The sequence below is a fragment of the Sciurus vulgaris genome (assembly GCF_902686455.1).
Source record: "Sciurus vulgaris genome assembly, chromosome: 14".
Lineage (NCBI taxonomy): Eukaryota > Metazoa > Chordata > Mammalia > Rodentia > Sciuridae > Sciurus > Sciurus vulgaris.
The window spans coordinates 21,272,987-21,292,557 of record NC_136475.1 but is presented as its reverse complement, the minus strand read 5'-3'; the positions used below and the strand labels follow the sequence as shown (position 1 = coordinate 21,292,557).

At 45.5% G+C, this 19,571-nt stretch overlaps 2 protein-coding genes across 2 annotated transcripts in view; both read right to left on the bottom strand.

Annotated features, from left to right (window-relative positions):
• LOC306644332 (uncharacterized protein) overlaps positions 1-18,963 on the bottom strand; it is a 112,988-nt gene extending 94,025 nt beyond the window's left edge. Inside the window, exon 1 of the mRNA XM_079111200.1 lies at positions 18,629-18,963. The gene's annotated coding sequence lies outside the window, so the exon portion shown is untranslated. The remainder of the gene's footprint in view (positions 1-18,628) is intronic.
• Positions 5,540-12,983, bottom strand: LOC306643426 (ral guanine nucleotide dissociation stimulator-like; the record flags this gene model as incomplete). Its single annotated transcript, XM_079109536.1, has 3 exons — positions 12,652-12,983; positions 5,820-6,028; positions 5,540-5,586 (listed from the first exon to the last, which is right to left on the bottom strand). Exons 1-3 carry the CDS (start codon positions 12,765-12,767, stop codon positions 5,540-5,542), a joined length of 372 nt encoding a protein of 123 aa, XP_078965662.1. The 5' UTR covers positions 12,768-12,983.
• Positions 18,964-19,571: the final 608 nt, after the last annotated feature.

The following is a 19,571-nucleotide window of genomic DNA, read 5'->3' as shown; positions in this document are numbered from 1 at the left end:
GATAGAACACAAGGCAGTATCTCTATTTTTCGCATTTCCTAAGGGCTGCTTTGTGGCATAACATATGGTCTAGTTTCGAGAAGGTTCCATGTGCTGCTGAGAAGGAAGTGTATCCGCTCATTGATGGATGGAATATTCTATATATGTCTATTAGGTCTAGGTTATTGATTGTGTTATTGAGTTCTATGGTTTCTTTGGTTGGATTTTGTTTGGAAGATCTATCTAGTGGTGACAGTGGTGCGTTAAAGTCACCCAGAATTATTGTGTTGTGGTCTATGTGATTCTTGAAATTGAGAAGGATTTGTTTGAAGTACATGGATGCACCATTGTTTGGGGCATAAATATTTACTATTGTTCTGTCTTCCTTAAGCAGTATGAAATGTCCTTCTTTATCCCTTCTGACTAACTTTGGCTTGAAGTCCACTTTACCTGATATAAGGATGGAAATCCCTGCTTTTTTATTGAGTCCATGTGCGTGGTAGGTTTTTTCCCATCCTTTCACCTTTAGTCTGTGGATGTCTTTTTCTATGAGTTGAGTCTCTTGCAGGCAACATATTGTTGGGTCTTTCTTTTTAATCCATTCTGCCAGTCTGTGTCTTTTGATTGATAAGTTTAGGCCATTAACGTTCAGGGTTATTATTGAGAAATGATTTGAATTCCCAGTCATTTGGGCTTATTTTTGGTTTTTAAGTTGGCTTGGTTTCTCCTTTGAGTGGTTTTTCTCTAAGGTAGGTCCTCCCTGCTGACCTACATTGTTGTTTTTCATTTCCTTCTCATGGAATATTTTGTTGAGAACATTCTGTAGTGCAGGCTTTCTATTTGTAAATTCTTTTAACTTTTGTTTATCATGGAAGGATTTTATTTCATCTTCAAATCTGAAGGTTAGTTTTGCTGGGTATAGGATTCTTGGTTGGCAACCATGTTCTTTCAGAGCTTGAAATATGTTGGTCCAGGCCCTTCTAGCTTTTAGAGTCTGGGTTGAGAAGTCGGCTGCTATCTGTATTGGTCTCCCCCTATATGTAGTCTCATTCTTTTCTCTCACGGCCTTCAAAATCCTATCTTTATTTTGAATGTTAGGCGTTTTCATTATAATGTGCCTTGGTGTGGATCTGTTGTGATTTTGTGCATTTGGTGTTCTGTAAGCCTCTTGTATTTGATTTTCCATTTCATTCTTCAGGTTTGGGAAATTTTCTGATATTATGTCATTGAATAGGTTATTCATTCCTTTGGTTTGTATCTCTGTGCCTTCCTCAATCCCAATCATTCTTAAATTTGGTCTTTTCATGATGTCCCATAGTTCTTGGAGATTCTGTTCATGATTTCTTACCATCTTGTCTGTTTGGGCAACTTTATTTTCAAGATTAAATATTTTGTCTTCATTGTCTGAGGTTCTGTCTTCCAAGTGGTCTAGTCTGTTGGTGATGCTTTCCATTGAGTTTTTTATTTGGTTTATTGTCTCCTTCATTTCAAGGATTTCCATTTGGTTTTTTTTGAGAATCTCTATCTCTTTGTTGAAATGATCTTTTGCTTCCTGCAGGTGCTCTTTCAGCTTATTGGTATTATCATTCATTGCCTGCATTTGCTCTCTTATCTCATCCTTTTCTTCACAAATCATCTTAATCATGTATAATCTGAAGTCCTTTTCTGACATTTCTTCTAACGTACTGTCATTGGATTCTACTAATATAGAATCTAGATTTGTTTGGATCATTTTCTTCCCTTGTTTTTTCATGTTGTTCATGTATCTTCCCCTCTAGCGTTGCAGATCTGGGGTATTGCAGATTTCCCCCTGTAGGCTTATAGTGGCCCTATAGGTTTCCAAAACCCTTCCTTTAAGGGGAGATCAATATTAGCAGTGCCCAAATCAGACACTATGCAATCCTAGACCAAATAGCCCCGATGGGGACAATAACAAAATTGCCATAATAAACAAAATGAATTCAAATATTATCTTCAGTAAAACAAACAGGTTTGCAATACAGTCTGCAGTTTCTAATGGAGGACAAAGACGATGCAGAGGGAAGTAGAATGTGGCTGTTAATGGGATAAGAAAAGAATATACAGAAGTTCTAGAAAATAGAAAGGGTGAGAGTGTAATCAAAAGAAATCAGATGTTAGCATGCAAAAACAGGAGAAAGAGACTCTGAGGGAACAGGCAAACAAAGGGAAAAGAAAGCAAGAAAAGTAAAGAAATAAAAACTTAAATTTTTTTAAAAGGGAGAAAGAAGAATATCTACTGTATAACAGTCATATACTAATGAAACCTCCCAGTGTTCAGTAGCCTGATGCATGAGAGGTACCTGACAATGAGCTTCAAGCCTCCAGCAGGCATCCCAGGATGGGATTTGCTCCCCCCAAGATCGGAGCTATGGCTTCCAGGATTATTCAAGATGGCCGCTCTGGCTTCAAAATGTGTTGGCAAATGGGGAGTTGCAGCTCAGTGGTGGACATGGTCAGCTGGGGGTCCTGGAGACAGGATGCAGTTGGTGAGGCAGGGGTCCTGGAGGTCCAGTGTGTTTGGTGTGGTTGTGGGATCCTGGAGGCCGGGTGCAATCAGTCCATCTGGGGTCCCGGTGATAGGGCGCAGTCAGTTGGTCTGGGGGTCCTGGCAGCAGGGAGCAGTCAGTTGATGTGAGGGCCCCAGAGGCAGGGAGTGATCAGTCGGGCTGAGGGATCCTGGAGATGGGGCTCAGTCAGTCCAGCCAGGGGTCCTACGGGGCCTGGCTGTTGTCTCAAAATGGCAGCAGCCACGTGTAATCAAAACTGCAGGTACTGTGACAGTGAACTTCCAGGCAGCAGCAGGTAGCTGGTGCTCCACTGGCAGTTGGTGATCAGTTTGCTGACTGTTGTCAGACGATCGGGAGGTGAACCTCGTGCGTTGGGTGATGGAAAAGTGTAAGGCAGGCAATGGACAGGCGAGAGGCAGACAAATGGCGGATGATAGGAGCCTGACAGTGAGCAATCTGCACTCAAAAAAGTTATTGATATGCTGGCAGACTGCAGGTCATCACAGCAGACAAATGGGGTAAACACCAGGGGATCGATAAGCAGCAGAAACTGCCTCATTGAGAAACAGATATCCTCTGCTTGAAACCAGCGTTACGGAGCGACAAGGAACGCAGCCTCCCTCTAGTCCACCATCTTAGATCTCTCACCTCTTGTTCTTCTAAACATAACTCACATGAAGCAAACTCCTCCAGCAAACAACCAAAATAGCTCCTTGCTAGCATACTTCTACACCCAAATAGTTAATTTCACAATTAAAAAGAAAAAACACTTCAGAAATTTTCAATTTCGATGAACTAGAGCAAGTCTTCATGGAATTATCAATTATTTGGGGGCAACTGATAACAGCAAGGTGAAAGGGAAATAAAATTATCTTTACAGTTCCTATTTGCTAGAGCACACGAGTGATAGACACAAAGTTCAAACCATCAACACAGGCCCATTTGGAGAAGTGAATGATCCATATATTTATTGTTATATTCTTGTTCTCTTTTTGTTTCTAGATCTTTTTCTGCTTGTCCTTGTTCTTCTACTTCTTGTGGTTATTGATGTTCTTGTTCTTGATCTTCTACTTCTGGTTGTGGTCTTCTTTGTGTTCTTCTTCATCTTCCCCTCCTTCAACTCCTTTTCCTTTATCTTCTCCTCTTCCTTTTGCTCCTCGTCCTTCTTTATCTCTCTGCAGTGCCAGTTTGCCAAGCTGTGAAGTGTTCTATTCCTTCACACGTTTCTGCCAGATATGGTTTCTGTCCTGGAACACCTAAATGACGTCAGTTCACAAGGAATGGAAAGATTGGAAGCCAGGTTCCTAAAGCAGGATTTCTTCACTCAAGAGCTTTTCTCAAGTACTTGTCACTGTCCTGAAAGGCTGCCTAAATAGACAGCCAGGCGTTGCTTATCTCCTTTGCCCTTCATTGATATGAAGGTTGCAAAGCCTGATTGGGTCCAGGGGAGGACACTGGATAGGGAGGCCCAGCAGTCCCAGGATGAACTGATTTACACTCCCATCATTGCACTATGTTTGTTCAAAAGGCCCACCACACTCTGGCTATTTTTTGGGCCACACCACTCTTTCTTTGGGTGGTGAGTTGTTCTGAGCCCACAGTAAATCATGTCTCCCCACCATTATGAACCCACTTACTATTATGCTCTGACACAATCTGCAGCAGCTCAAAGTCCTCTGGAACCTCCTCATTGAGCAAGTGTTCATCTACGGCCCTGCATATGACCACTGGTGCCCACTTGTGCCCTATCCTAGCAGGTCACCTGATCAGGGTTGGAAAAAGTTCATCAGAGAATGAGTTTTGGAGTAGCCACCCAGAGGACAATGGTCAAAGTCATTCAGGAGACAACTTAACTCTTAATACTAGGGCACCATGTTTTCTCATGCTACCTGGGGCCTTCAAGTGTTCATGTAGGATCTTCCTATGTGCTTCTAGCTCCATCCTGGTACAACAGTCAAGTTGTCCCTGCTATGTCCTTCTGATAAAAGGGTACAAAGACCTAACAGCTTTTCGACAGACACACTCTGGCTCAACAAAATGGAAGGAATGGTCCAGTTTGCTCCTGTATCCCATTTCTGCTCTGGGATACAGGCTCCCTTGGTGGGTGGTCCAGGCAGAAATCCTAGATGCTTTAGTCCTGGCAGCCATGGCATAAAACAGACCCAGGAAGAACAGCATGCTTGTGACTCTTTAATGATAGCCAAGAGAGCTGCTGGGCTCCAGGGTCTCAGTACTTGATGGGGTGTAATTAGGTGTGGATCCAGCAGGGGCAACTTTGGAATAGCACTCCTTTGCAGCTGTACACCTGGAGAGTTAGGGTTTAAACCCCACACCCAGAAAAATGCTGTAAAGGGAACCGCTAGCTCCCTATTCAGGGCTGTGCAAAGTATGACACTCATGTTTTCTTGAGAAACCTCAGTTGTTTGTGACCTGCAATAACCTAACCTCATCATGCTAAGGAGGATCCCTTCCATTCCACATATGCCTTCCAGCACACCGGAGTTATGACTGCTGCATCCTCTGCACAAACCTCCAAGGGTCCAACTCACTCTAGACACCAGGCTTCAGAGAGTGCAGCCTGCACCCTATGCGTTTCTCTGACCTCATCTGAGCACAGCCCTTACCCCTGCACTTCCAGACTGCAAACTCCACACCCTGCAGGCCCACTCACACCTGGAGCTGGGGCATGCTGCTGCTCTCCCTCATCTCAGGTCAGCTTCTTAACACTGACCTCTGTCTTCTTCATCCTCTTCAATCGTATTTGACCTTTCAGAAGCTCTAATTCATGAAGGCAGGCCTAGTGCAAGCTATGTCCTCTGCCTTCCCCAGTGAGGGCACCCAGGGGATCCCCTGCTGAATGGCTCACCACGAAGCTCTTATACTCCATTCGCCTTTGATTTTCTAGATGGACATGAATGGAGCAGCTGTCTCCCACTCGCTGGTTGTACAGAGGTACCGTGGAACTCAGAGCAGAGACCCCGGAGGAACTGGACTTGAGCTCTGCCTCTGGGGATGGCCACCAGAGCAACTCCTCAATGAGGTTGTTGCCCTGGGGTGGGCATTGGAAGTGAGCCTGTAGCTAGAGGAGAAAAGATTCCCACATAACATCCTGGCCATGAGATTTGCAAAAACAGACAATCCACACTGTCTGCCACGGAGATCTCAGCCCCTGAACCCACGCTGGACCTCTTCCCAGACAGGGGCATGGCCTGAGTGGACAATGGCTTCTCCTTCTTCCAAGCCCAACACCAGCCATACAGATTCCACCCTCTGGGACCAAACTCTGACCTCTCCAGACACTTATGTACACACCCCGGGACACCTGGCACTCAGGCTGTGCCTCCCTGGACTTGCCATCCTCCAGCTGGGCCAGCAGGTGGTGTGCTTGGCGCTCCAGATTCAAGTCTCCCATGTACAGTTGCAGGTAAGGCAGCAGCAGCTGGAGAATCATGAGGCCTGGAGGCTGATGGAAAGCCTGGCTGTACTGCTCCATCCAGGCACCCGGGTTGATGGGCACGGCACTGTGAGCAAGCAGGTGTGCAGTCAGCAGAAGCCTGGATGCTCTGACCCCACAGCCCCCACCACCAAAACTGGCCTTGGCAACCTCTGCCTTTGCTGTCTCTGCACAGGCCAGTCCACCATAGCCAAGACACGGTGGCTGTACACAGTGACAGGACAACTCCCTGGACAAAAAACTTACACCCAAAGATGTTTAGCACCATGGCATGACCAGCTCTCCCATTCTCGGGGGAGGCCACACACTCTTCATTGTTTGCGACATGCTCTCCAACCTGACAGACAACACCCAGAAGGTTGTTGCTCAGGTCCATTACTAGCAGGGCTCCAGGGACACCTCATTCCCTGGCTTGGACTGCTTTGCTTCCTCATTCTGTGAGAGCTCTCATTGAGTTCCACTGAGAATCAACTGATTTGTCTTTTTTCAAAGAGTGAAGACTACACCTTTGTGGCCCTGGGAGAGGACAGGGAGGGAAAGTCACACTGGGATGAGGTATGGTGGGATCGTTTGTCCCAGGAGCTTCCTGAGGCTAAACGTTCAGTTATTCAGGTGACCATGAGTCCATTACAGCTCTCTACCTTCCTCCTCCTGCAATTGAGGTTCTAGACCTTTGACTGCATGCACCAAACAAAATTGCGGGAACCAGTCTTTGCTCAGCCTTCCCAAGTTCAATAACCTGGCAGCTTCCTACTCTGGAAAGAGCAGCCCTCCCTTTTGACCACAAGCCTGCTCCACGTTGACACTGGTCCAGTGGTCTACCATGTTCACTGGAGTAGGACAAGATAGTCATGTCTCATGGAATCAGGGATGCTGACACACGTAGAATATCTATTTTTGACACCTGAGGTTTAGGACTCACCCCCATCAAAAGAGACAAGATAGCAGACACTTTGACCACACTTTTCACTGATGTGCAATATGTCTTTCAACATATCTTTGCACAGTTGGTGCTTTGTCTATGTTCATCAAAGCAAGAGTCCAAACAGCTGCTTCATATATATCTCACTGGGCGTGGCAGCTGCCAGCCCCCAACTCCTGTCTGGCTACACCTAGGAAGTGGAGTTCTGCCCCACTATGGAATCTGGAACAACCTTTCTAATGCAAATGTGCTTTCCCCAAGACCTAAAGAAAGTGAGGCCCCTAGCACAGAGCTTCTTCATGCTGGAGGGGAACATCCCACCAGAAAGAAAGTGTAAGGAATCCCACGGAAACCATGCCGGACACAAGGAAATTACATAAGGGAGTTTATTAAGCAAATAGAGTGTCTCCCTGCAGGGTAAGAGAGAAAATGAGAGGAAAATAATGAGAATGAGAAAGGGCATGCGCTAGAGAGAGTGTGAAAGCCAGGAGGATAGAGAAAGTGAGGAGGAGAGACAGAAGGATGAGAAAAGATGGCGGGGTAGCTACAGTAAACAGTTGGATTCCTTCGGGCTAACAGGGGAGCAATATTGGAGAAGGATACTTGCAAGCTGACTGATGAACCAATAGCTAGCTAGGATGTTCCCAGATTGACAAGTGGTTGGGAGGTGGGGAAAATGGCTGCAATAGAAAGGGCGGGGGAGCAGCTTTATACATTACATTCCCCCATTTCTGTTTTTATAAGAAAATCTTTTGCTCTCCAGTTCTTTCTGAAGCCTTCTCTCTCCTTCCTGCCTAAGTGACTGTGGCTGGTTTTGCAGGTGAGATGTAAAAAGTCCATTCTCCTCGTAGACTTCCAAAGGCAGAAGGTTTTCATGGACTTCATTTCCTCGATTTGACTGATCCTCTATTTCTACACTAACTGCCTCTCCCCAATTCTGACTTCATTCACCCCTCTAATTTTAGGGACTCCTTCACTGCTGTAGGGAAAGGGGGTGATGACCAATCTGGCTTCTTTGAGCTGGAAGGGGGCAGCATGGGACAAGCAGTTTGGAGTTCCCTTTTTAGAAATTGGGTCAATTGAGGGGTCCATGGCAGAAGTCCGGTTGGGGAAGAGCAGGTTGTAAAGGCATCTGGGGATGGGTGCTTCTATGAGAGAAGAACAAAAAGACATGATACTGAAATGAGATAGATGTTGTAGAACATGCCAATGCATATCATAAAGATGACAGAAGTCAATAATTCCTCACCAGGGGGTGGAAGAACTGAGAAGTTGTTCCCATAACAAGGCCTAGCAAAGGCTGGAGAGGACAAGGCCTTTATTTGGGAACTTTAACATTGTCCAGGTTGTCAGGAATGTAAACACAACATTTAGTAGAGATACTAGCAAACATAGATTAAGCCTACCTGTCTCTGTAGGCCTTAAACTGACTAAAACTTCTGACTCTGGCAGTTTCTCTTGATAGTTATCAGGCACATTTGCCTAAGAATCTCTGTTGTAGCTTTTAGTCTTTATTCTAGTGGGCTAACACAAGTGTACATCTTAAGTTACATTTAAGTATTATTTCTTTTAAATGCCCAAGAATGGCTATATTTTGGTTTTAACTGTTTTGCTAGGTGTTTAAGATCAAGTTGGTCAAAGTGACCTGTTCCTGTCTGTTAAAGAGTCAGCTGAGTTCCCACAGGGGTCACTCATAGAGAACTTAAGAGCAGCTTCTTAGCTCCATTAGTGCCCTTGGTTAGGCAGGGTCTCCTCGATGAGGTGGCTTCCCTTGAAAGCAACAGGGATGTCTCCCTTTTTCCTTGACCTTCTTCTGCAGCAGATGCACTGAGTGGCTTTTCCTCTAGTGGCCTCATCAATCTCCTTGGTCAGGAGGTTGTGTGACCCAGAGTTGAAAAGCTCCTTAGAGAAGTCCTCTTGTTCCCTGGGTTCAGGCTGACTTTGAGGGCAAGACCCAAATATGGACTTTTCTTGCCCTCTGTATTTAATCTCAATATCTAAGTTTGATCTTAACCATCAAGCAAGTCAGTCTCACCAGTCATAAAGTAAGAGTACTGGACTTTAGCTTCAATGTCTGTAACTTTATAATTATTTACCCCTTTTTATCTAATTGGGGTCTACATTATCTGTCCTATAGGTGATGGCTTTTCAAGTTAATCTATGGTGTACTTCTGCAAAATATCAGGCAACAGTTAAGAGTTTACAAGGAAATAAAAAATGGAGTCACCAACAGTAAAAACATTCAGTTTGTGCAATAGCTATCTTGAATTTTGGCTGAGTTATTCATTATATCCCCTGGTTGAGATCACAGTAATGTTTACAACAAACATCGAACTTTTGAACACAACTTTAGATGAGTTAAAGTCTGGCTTACTTTGGAGCCATTCTAACATGCAGCAGGGTTGTGAGGCAGAGCCTTATCTCAGGTAAGGCAAAGCTTTTCACAAATCTTAGGTAAAATGTTCTAATCCTGAAGCTAATTTTTCCTCTTTTGCCATGACCAGCATGACCAAATTCTCTAGTTCAGTGGGGGACAAAGGAGTATTTGAAAATAAAGGTTTATAAACACAGATTTTGAAGATTAAGCTGAGATCAGATGGAACTCTGTTCTCTGATGGAAATGCCGATCTAAAGAGTTATGTCAGCAATCTTTATATATGTAAGTAAGCATTATTCTTTGTTTTCAGGAAAGTTACAGAGACTAGGACATTAACATAACTTTTTTCAGAGCTGCAAAGTGCAATGTTAGGAGCTCTGTGTAACTCTCAAGGAAGTCCACTGTTCAAAGTTACTGTAAGGTGGGCAGGAACCAGAGAAGGGAGCTGATGAAACACTGGTTATCTAGAAAAATAATTCCTTCCTGCCCAAGAGCTGTGTGCCTGAGATCAATGTACTGCCACAGCAGTTAGGCATCCGCACAGGAGCACTCCCAGGCACCAGGCATGCCACAGCCATGAGGTCAGAGACCCCAATCTCAGTCACTGTTGTCCCATTTTTGCTACTGCGCATTACACTCTTTCTTAAATGTCATTTTAAGAAGTTTACATATATTGACTCCTGAGTCTATATGAACATTAGTTAACACAATTTAACATTATATCTAAAACATGAATTAAAGAAAGGCTGAGAGAGCTTTTAAGTTTCCTTTTGTGTGGCAAAGTGGCTAAATGCTTTCATGTTTAACTTTTAAACAAATCACGCTCTCAATAACGTTAAAAATACATTTAACAAATTTTACATAGACCCTATTGATGATAGGTCCTATAATAGAACATTAAATGATAGGTTTACCATTACAGACAAGTTTAAATTGGAGACTAGCAGCTTGATAAATTTTCTGCTTTAAAGGCTAGTATACCTGGAAAACATGAACACATTTAATATACAAAGAATAATGTTTTTAAGTATGTTACTCCATGAAATAACTTTGTAAATTAATTAGATGTCTCTAACAAACACATTTGAGTAATCTCATACATGTCAACTTTAATTCACTCATCTTATTGTAAAAAAAAAAAACCAAGATATCAGACAAGTGTACCAACAGTATTTGCCGTCTCTTTCCTGTGGATGAAAAGTCCTAGAAAAATTGATGTTAAACATTTTATAAACATCAACATTTAATGAGTTTGACCACCTAGAGACTTGTGAGTTAATTTTAAAGACATTTTGCTTCTATTAGTTTACCATATTAAATTGAACCTTTTTAAATCATGTGAATTAAAAGTATTTGGATCCATTTTAAAATTTTAATTTTTATGTGCACTTATATTTAACACAATAGTGAAGGCCTTGTAATATTTATCTCCCTTGCAATGTAACAGATGTTGAAAAATAACTCTAGAGGTGGATAAAAAGAACTGATCAAAAATCATTAACCTAGGTATGTAGGATCAAAATTGTGAGCTCAAAAATATAGCATTTAAGAAAAACAAAAGTCCTAGAAGAAAAATGATAATGGTCATTAATTATAGCATGAGAAAATGAGAAAGAGAGAAGAGGTGAAAGGGAGAAAAGTATTGTGAGTTGTAGCCCAGGAGAAACTTAAAATGGACACTTTTTTCCTTGAGTTTGAGACTGATTTCCCACTGAGCATTCTGGTTTCCTCCATTTACATCTCAATGTAAGCCTTGACTGAGATCTGGGTCTGAAAGGGGCTAAAATGTTCTAGCAGAAACTTGATGCTTAGGTCCTTTTAACCCTTTTTCCTGGTTAGTAATTAATTTAGGTTTCGAAGCAGAAAATTGTCAAACAATTATCTACCACTACTTGTGGGGAATGGGGCTGCTTATATTACATGGGGATGCAGGGGAAGATGGAGAAGCAGGGTCTGGAGGCACTTGCGCCTGCAGGAAGAGCCAAGAAACAAGAAAGAAGAGACTTGAAGATATGGAATCCCTTTCCATCTGCCCGCTCGCTCACGGAAGCTGTGTGCCATTACACAAACGGATTTTGATGGCTTTAAGTCGGGGGTCGGGTGGAGGGTTCCCAGGATTGAATCTGCCAGATTGGAGGAGTCAGATTCCATGGTGGGGACTGATACAGCCGAGTCTGTGCCCCAGCGTCCCGAGGCCACAGAGTAGTCGACTGGAGATGAGAAGGCGGCACATAGATGGTGTTGTCACACAAACATCCATGTGGGGCCAGGTAAAAGCTGAGAAGATTTGAGGACCTGACATCAGGGTTTTCGAGGGCGAGTGTGTGAACGTGAGATGAGCCTCAACCCTGAGAGAACTCCACCATAAAATCACGAATCCACCTGGCAGATAAGACCGACTATAGGGGCCTGCTGTAACTATAAACGTTGTGGCTAGGGGTTCCCCCACCCCTCAGCCCCACCCCTCAGCTGCCTCGAGGGTCCCAGATAAATCAGCCTAGGTCAACCGGCCTAGAGGACTCACCAACCTGAAGTCCGGTGATGAATGCAGAGCAGAGTATCCAGGCAGAATGGAAGGTGGGGCCGTGTCTGGGGGGCACTGGGGCTTAGATGGGGTTCCACTCACTTAAGAGACAGTGAAAGATCCCACCCCAAGTCACAGCACCAATGTAAGGGATCCCATGGAAACCACGCCAGACACAAGGAAATTACATAAGGGAGTTTATTAAGCAAATAGAGTGTCTCCCTGCAGGGTAAGAGAGAAAATGAGAGGAAAAGAAAGAGAATGAGAAAGGGCGCACGCTAGAGAGAGTGGAAAGCCAGGAGGATAGAGAAAGTGAGGAGGAGAGACAGAAGGATGGGAAAAGATGGCGGGGAAGCTACAGTAAACAGTTGAATTCCGTAGGGCTAACAGGGGACCAATATCGGAGAAGGATACTTGCAAGCTAACTGATGAACCAATAGCTAGCTAGGATGTTCCCAGATTGACAAGTGGTTGGGAGGCGGGGAATATGGCTGCAACAGAAAGGGCAGGAGAGCAGCTTTATACATTACAGAAACTCCAGGCCTCACTGAGCCCACCTGGATTTGAACTGAATACACACCCTCAAACAGCAATGCTAATGTGTGTAGGCTACTCCACACACCTCTGTGGACCATCTGGCGAGACAGGGTGGTGTAGTCCACCTGAGAAGTGGCGTTCACTCCCCACTGCAATGCTGTTGCAGGCACATGGGAGATTCTTCCCACTTGGTGCTGAAAATACACTATGAGTGTGGACCTCTGATCCCCCTAGGTCTCACAAAGCATTTGGTTCTCTGAGAGGCACATGGCTTCCTCAAGACCCAAGCATGAGGCGACAGTACACTTGGTCTTGGAGGGACGGTCTTACCTTGGGAAGAGCAGCTCCAGCACCTGCTGGCTGGTGATGAAACCTGAGTAAATAGACCTGAAGGTGCTGTCCCAGTTGGGGTTCCTACCAAAAAAGACAGGCACCAGATGGTTCATGAGCTCTGCCTCTCTGTTACCTTCAAGGGTCTCTATCCCACAGGGCTCATCCGTGTTTGGAACCAGATCATTTCACCCTGGTTTGGGACCAAGAATGGTGGGATCAAAAATGGAAATGGTAGCAAACACAAAAATGCTTTATCCCAATATGAAGACGTAACAGAAGAGTGGGAGAGTTCTCTTTGGTACACGCACGTGTATAGCAACAAACACACACACACAGTCAGAATATGAGTGGTGGGCCATTCACAAGGGATCATAAATGAGGGCCTGCTCTGCTCACAGTCAGAATATGAGTGGTGGGCCATTCACAAGGGATCCTAAATGAGGGCCTGCTCTGCTCACTTGTCCTGTGCTGCTCAGTGTTGCTGTTAAGCTCTGGGAAACTGTTTAGAGACTCTCACCCTTCTTCCAACCCAAGAGCATGGCAGGCCCCCTGAGATTCCTGGAAGCCCAGGCTCGACATTTTTTGAAACAACAGGAGAACATCCTTCTCAGTCCAGTGTCTCCAACTAAATGAGCTGGATGACTTGCTCAGTGAAGTGAACTCCTGGTTACCTGGGTTCCATGTTCTGTTTGATCCATCATCAAGGTACTGAGGTCACGTCCTGTGGTGCCTGTACCTGAGCCTCTTATTCCCACAAGACTACTCCCAAAATTGCATGGGCTTCTGATTTCTGCCCCCTCAACACACAACAAGTGCACAACTGAACACAAGTTCACCAACAACTACACCCACCAAACCCTGCCCACCTTGGCTCTCAATAGGGGATGTGGTGGACAAAGCAAGAACACAGGCCCTCTTCCCTGGGTCCAATTGCTCCACTATAATAGAGAGCATTGGTGTTCCTGGTGGCTAATATCAGTCCTGTACCCCAGAAAGTACACTGCTCTCCAAACTTGACCTGAGTGTGGGTGTCCTCCAGGCAATGAGCTTTCATCTTCCCAGGTGCAAAGTAGGAAATCCTCTCAAATCCAGGGGCAATATCAGTCTCAGTCTCCCTTGTCCCTCTTTCCCTCTGCTGGTCCCAGGGTGTCCTCGCCCTAACCAAAGTTAGTACCCTAACCCATTCCCAAATGAAGACCATTAGAATCAAAAAGGATTGTCTCTAAGATACTCAGGGTAACAACCCCCTCCTCAGGACACTATTCCCCCCAAGACCCCAAGATGATTTCTCTTCAGGAAATCCAGGTTTGGGAGAGCATTTTCTACCCTTTAGTCACAGGCCCATGCACTTGGTTTTTCCAACCAATTATTTAACAGACGTGAGCCTTTCACTTAGAAGACTCCTACATACTAAGGGGGCCTCATACTTCTTGCACAGGAAAATGGTGGACAATGGACCTCCCACTGTGTTTATTCAAGAACACTCTGTGGGCATCTTCAGCCTATGTAGACTTTGGGAAGCATGGGGACACCACACCCACCACCAGCGTACCATTTCTCCACATCACAATTGCCCCCTGCCAGAACTCTCCATTCCACTCTCTAGTCTGCCCTGCCTGAGTCATCTGCCTTGATCAGTCCTACCTCTCTCCTTCCTCAGTCTCAACTGTCCTGATGGATCCCAGGGTGCTTGTTGAACACCCACCATACTACGGTGACCCGTCAGGTCCCAGAAATCGATGGAATATGTCTGGAAACCTCTGGGTGATGGGAATGCCACCCTCCAGGGTTTCATCTTCAAGGAATGAGTGGAGAGGGAGCCAAGAGGGATCTGCAAGTTAGAGACGTGTGGGAACTCAGTGAGCCTCAACACGATGCCCAGGACTCTGGGATCAGATGGTGTGACATGGACTTGCTGGGGGCCCTGAAGAAAGCCCATTCACTCTGCAGAGACGGAGGACTCCCTCAGTGCTCAGCCTGCTGCTGTGCTTCTCAGAGCCCAGGGATGCCCCAGGTGTGAGGACGTGGGGAAGCCACACGCCATCCCAGGTGCTCCTCAGCAACTCCACCTGGACTTGAAGCACGCACATCTGCCTCAGGTGTCAGCACAACAATGTTTCCCTGCCTCCCAGCACAAAAGTGCTCTTACACACACTGAGGTTCCACTGGCTCTGGACCAGCCCTTTCCTCTGGGATTCCTGGGTCCTATGATTTAGGAGGCCACAATTCTCAGCACATAGGCTGGGCCCACTCTCACTCCAGGAGAATATAGGCATTGCTCATACTTCTAGTCTATCCTGACCCACGACACGATGCCTGGCTAGACAAGAGTTCTCTCCACCACCGGGATGGCCCCTCCCCCCGGCTCAGGACTCATCCTCCAAGTACCTTCAGAATGGCCCACAAACACATGGAGGAGGAGGGAACCCATGGGCTGGGAACCAATACCCTAGATCCTGGGATCACACCTGCCCACTGACATGGACACAAAGCTCATGTGCAGTCACCACTGCCTGTCACTGAGGGTCCGATTGAGACACCTGTGGAGTTGGCAGGGGACCTGGATCCCCAGGAGTGGGGGTGGACTGCATCCACTTAAAATTGATGGTGTCAGGGGCTGGGGAGATAGCTCAGTCGGTAGAGTGCTTGCCTTGCAAGCACAAGGCCCTGGGTTTGATCCCCGGCACCAAAAAAAAAAAAAAATTGATGGTGTCCACAGAAAGACAAATTTTGTAGGATTTCACTAATCTCAGATTCCCAATAATCCAGTTCTTAAAAATATAAAGAAGGATTCCCAATAATCCACTTCAGAAAAACAAAGAAGAATGTTCTTTTCTAAGGACTAGAGGAAGCACTAGAAGTAGTCTGGTGGCGAAAGCATATCCACGTGAGTTCTGGAGACGGATGGTGGTAATGTCTAGAGAGCAACAGGATGATGCTTAATGCCACTGAATTACAAAGGGGTGTTGGGTGTACTCGAACACAATTTAAAAGCAAGGGGATTGCTGATTGACTCTCTAAGGACTGTTTTGTGTTGTGATGCCAGAATACAAGAGACTGGGTAACTTATAGCACAGGTTTTATTTCTCAAACTCTGGAGGCTGCAAGTCAGGTGCCCAATCCGATAACCTTCTTGTGTCCTCCCGTGGAGAAGGTAAAACAGGAACAAGGGCTTCTTTGAGTAGCCCCTTCCCAAGGAAGGAGACTCCAAGTTCTCACCTGGTAACATCATGTGGAAGACAAAACAGAATGACATCCAAGCTCCCCAGAACCAAACTTCTTGGAATGACTCAGAACGTCTGCAAGATTTCACAAGTCATGATCTTGTTATAAAACAAGACTTAAGCTTGAAACATGGGGAGAGGGCTCCCTTCTCTGCTCCTGGTTGTGGTCTTGGATGTGGTCTTACAAGTCCTTCCTGAGCTTCTGCACACCACCTCCGACAGCCCACCTAACACATTCCCATGGGGCTGACTCACAGTGAAGTCCTGAAGGTTCTCAAGTCCGGAAATCAGAAACATCTCAGGAAATAAATGGGAGATTTGTTCTAAGACCAATAAGAACACCACAGTCCTCACATGTTCAAGTCTCTTTTAAAATTGCCAAAGTATTTGTACATAAACAATGTACATCTTCTTCCTGTATTTATGGCTTCTGACACCTAATACAATGAAATGGCAACGTAATTCTCCATAATCCTGGATGATCTAGGAAACAATGACAAGTATCTGTCCACTGAGATACAACTTCTTTCCTGAGACTTTTGATTCGCAGCTGCTGGGACCATGGAGGGAGAAGGATGGGCACAGGGCCAACTGCATTTTTCTTGCTTTGCATCGAGGGTAGGAAAAACTGTAGCCAAGATGAAGGCTTATAGGAGCTGAAATCCTTCAAGCCAAAGTCTGTACACATCTGGTTTCAGGCTGGAAGACTTGCTTGGAGAGGATCCAAGCACCTGCCCACTGAGGAAGCAATCCAAAATAATGACTTACTTCAAAGGGTGTCAAGCATCGGTCTTTCAGGAGGGAGGGGGTCATTCCACTTGTCTAGGATGTGTTACACAGCTCACAGAGCAGGTTCAAAGGGAAACTCTGCAGAGTCCTATGGGGAACACTGCAGAGTGTTGGTGGTTTCAGAGAGAGAGAACCCCCAGGTCACTAGGTCCTCTCAGCCAAAAGGAGGGAACCTGCCATGACAGCAACTAGGACAAGGGATGCCAGGAAGCCTCAGTGGGGAGGGATCTGAAGGAAGGCCAGTGTACGTGATAGAAGAGTGTCCCCTAAAAATTCTTGCTCACCCAAAAGTGGGTGCAAGCTCGTGGGGAAAGCCTTTGCACAGTGATCAAGCTACAAAGAGGTCACATGGTGGAAGCAGTCTAAATGGGCCCCAAAACCAATGTTTGGTATTCTTGTAGGAAGAGAAGAGTTTGAACAGAGACCCAGGGAGGCCCGGGGAAAGAGGCTGTGTGAAGTCTGAGGCAGAGCCTGGATGCCCCAGACAAAAACAACAGATCGTGGGCGGCAGCAGGAGGGTGGGCAAGAGCAGGGAGAGTTGGGGAGGACACTCCCTGGGAACCCTGGGAGGGAGCGTGGCACTGGGAGAGCCCACACCTCTTGCCTTGAGTCTCTGGGGCTGGAGGGAAGGTCTCTCCTCTGCTGAAGGCCACCCAGCTTGCAGGGTTAGGTTGAAGCAGCCTACGACCTGCCTGCAGTTGGCCATGCAGGAAGATCTGGGCCACAGACACACACTAACGACTGCACGGTCTCAGCCATGAAGCACGACAAGCGCCCACTCAGTCTATGTGGGGAAAGGGCTAGGCACACACTGTGGGGGCTGGTGCCTGTGTTACTGAAACCGCAACATAAACCCAATGGAATAAATGATTGATGGGTGGCGGAGCCATAGGAACTCACTCAAAAGTATTCACACCCTGAACACGTTCTTCACTTCAAAACACTTGAGAGTGACTGATATCTATTTCTTGTGATCTTGCTCTCCAGCAAATTATTCTTCAAAATTCAAACGAGCATGTCACAGAACCACACAGAAAGGGATGTTAATTACAGATGTTTAGTGTAAAAAGTAGGACTGTTATTTGTTGTTTCTGCTCTTTTGTTAAAATGAAATTTCTCCTGCATTACCTCAACAATCCATACGGGAATGTGTACGAAATTCCAAATTGGAAGAGAATATATACTTGCCAAAGAGGCAGTGCCAAGAATTTCGACAATCTAATGTAGTGTGTGTGTTTCAGAGGCAGTCATACTCTAAATGAGAGAGTCCCACAAAATAAATGAGGAAGATCAGTGCTCTAGCCCTACCACGCAAGCAGTGTGACCTTGAACACGTGACTTAGTCTTAGCAATCATTGTCACTAAGAACTAAGTACATGAATAAAGGTCCTCAGGTGTGAAGTTCCAAAATGTGTGGTAAGTATGGAGGAGGATGGGTGGGAGAATTCTCCCCCTCAAACAGAATTAGGGAAGGCTGCACCTGCCGTGAGGTGGCTGGGGCGCCTGGGATCCTGCCACAGAGTGGGATTCCAAACCTCAGATTCACTGAGCCCAGGCCACAAGAGCAGGCTATAGTCCAGGGACACTGGAGAGGTCCAATGGCAATGGAGGTCAAGAGAAACCAGGTACCTGCCTGGACCTTTAATCCCCTCCTCTAAGCAGGGCTGGATGAGGATGCCAGAGACCAGCCACAGCAATAGGCCAGTACAAGAAAACAGAGTGCAGGCTGTGTTGGGCTCACTGAATCAGGGTGAAGTTCTCACAAAAGCAAGAGCAATCGCTGCAATTTGAGCAGAAGCTCATGTGCTCGGGGCGGAATGGCTGGATTGAGCAATGCGCTGAGGAATGAAATACATGATTACTGTCCAAACCATTTGTGGCTCTTCCACATCATCAGGGGCTCTGATTCAACTCGGTGAAAATGGTGTCTGAAATGGCTTCTAAATGTGTTGTGGACTCACCTGTGTGTGGGACTTTCAGGAAAAATGTCATAATATCTCATGAAGCAACTCTTCTCTCTTCTAACCCATTTGCAAGGCTGCGTTGCACAGCAAGCTCAGCTCTTTCTGCTCATGTCCTCTTCAAATGAATCATGAATGCTTCTTTTGAAGTGAAGCAGATGCCTGGATTCCAGGAGCACGGAAGTGTTGGAAGGCACTGTCCTCCTTAAAACCAAAACAGAAATAAACAGTTCATTGGTGAGGCACATAGATTAGTGTCTTTTACCAATGATCTGTCCTCCCTGGAACCTTCCACATGACCATCTATCACATTCATGGAACAAAGCTTTGCCATGCTCCAAGGGCAGAAGACCATGATGCAGATAACCAGGAAGTCAACTTGAAGAACTTGAAGAGTGCAGCCAGAATTGCAGAAGGCACACCAAGGATCTTGAGCATAGCTGCTAGAAAACAAGAGCTCAACTTCAGTACTGACTTCCTGCCACTTACCAAGAACAATGTTAGTGTCAATCACAAAGTGCAAGCATCCAAATAGCAAGTGACACCCAGCATCCAGTCATACAAGTGGGAAACATCTTCACTGGAATAAGTATCTTGTCCTTATTCATATAAATAATCTGAAAGAAGAAGAAAAAAAATGGATGGAAGGCTTCTCGTTTCAGTATCACATATCTGATGTAATCCCCTAAAAATAAGACACTCTGCCCACTCCTCTATTTCACTTTATTCTTTTCCTGTCATACATGAAGGTTCTCAGGAGTATGTTGGATAGTGTATCTGTTACAAAGACTAACACGTTCTCTATTGGTTGACACCCATCCAGCCTTGATAAGTCAGAATCTGGAGTTTTAAACATTCTCAGGGAATTTGAATAAACATCACACTAATGATTGCAAATAAAAAAATAGTGTGATGGTGACTTGCAGTTTACTAACACACTTTC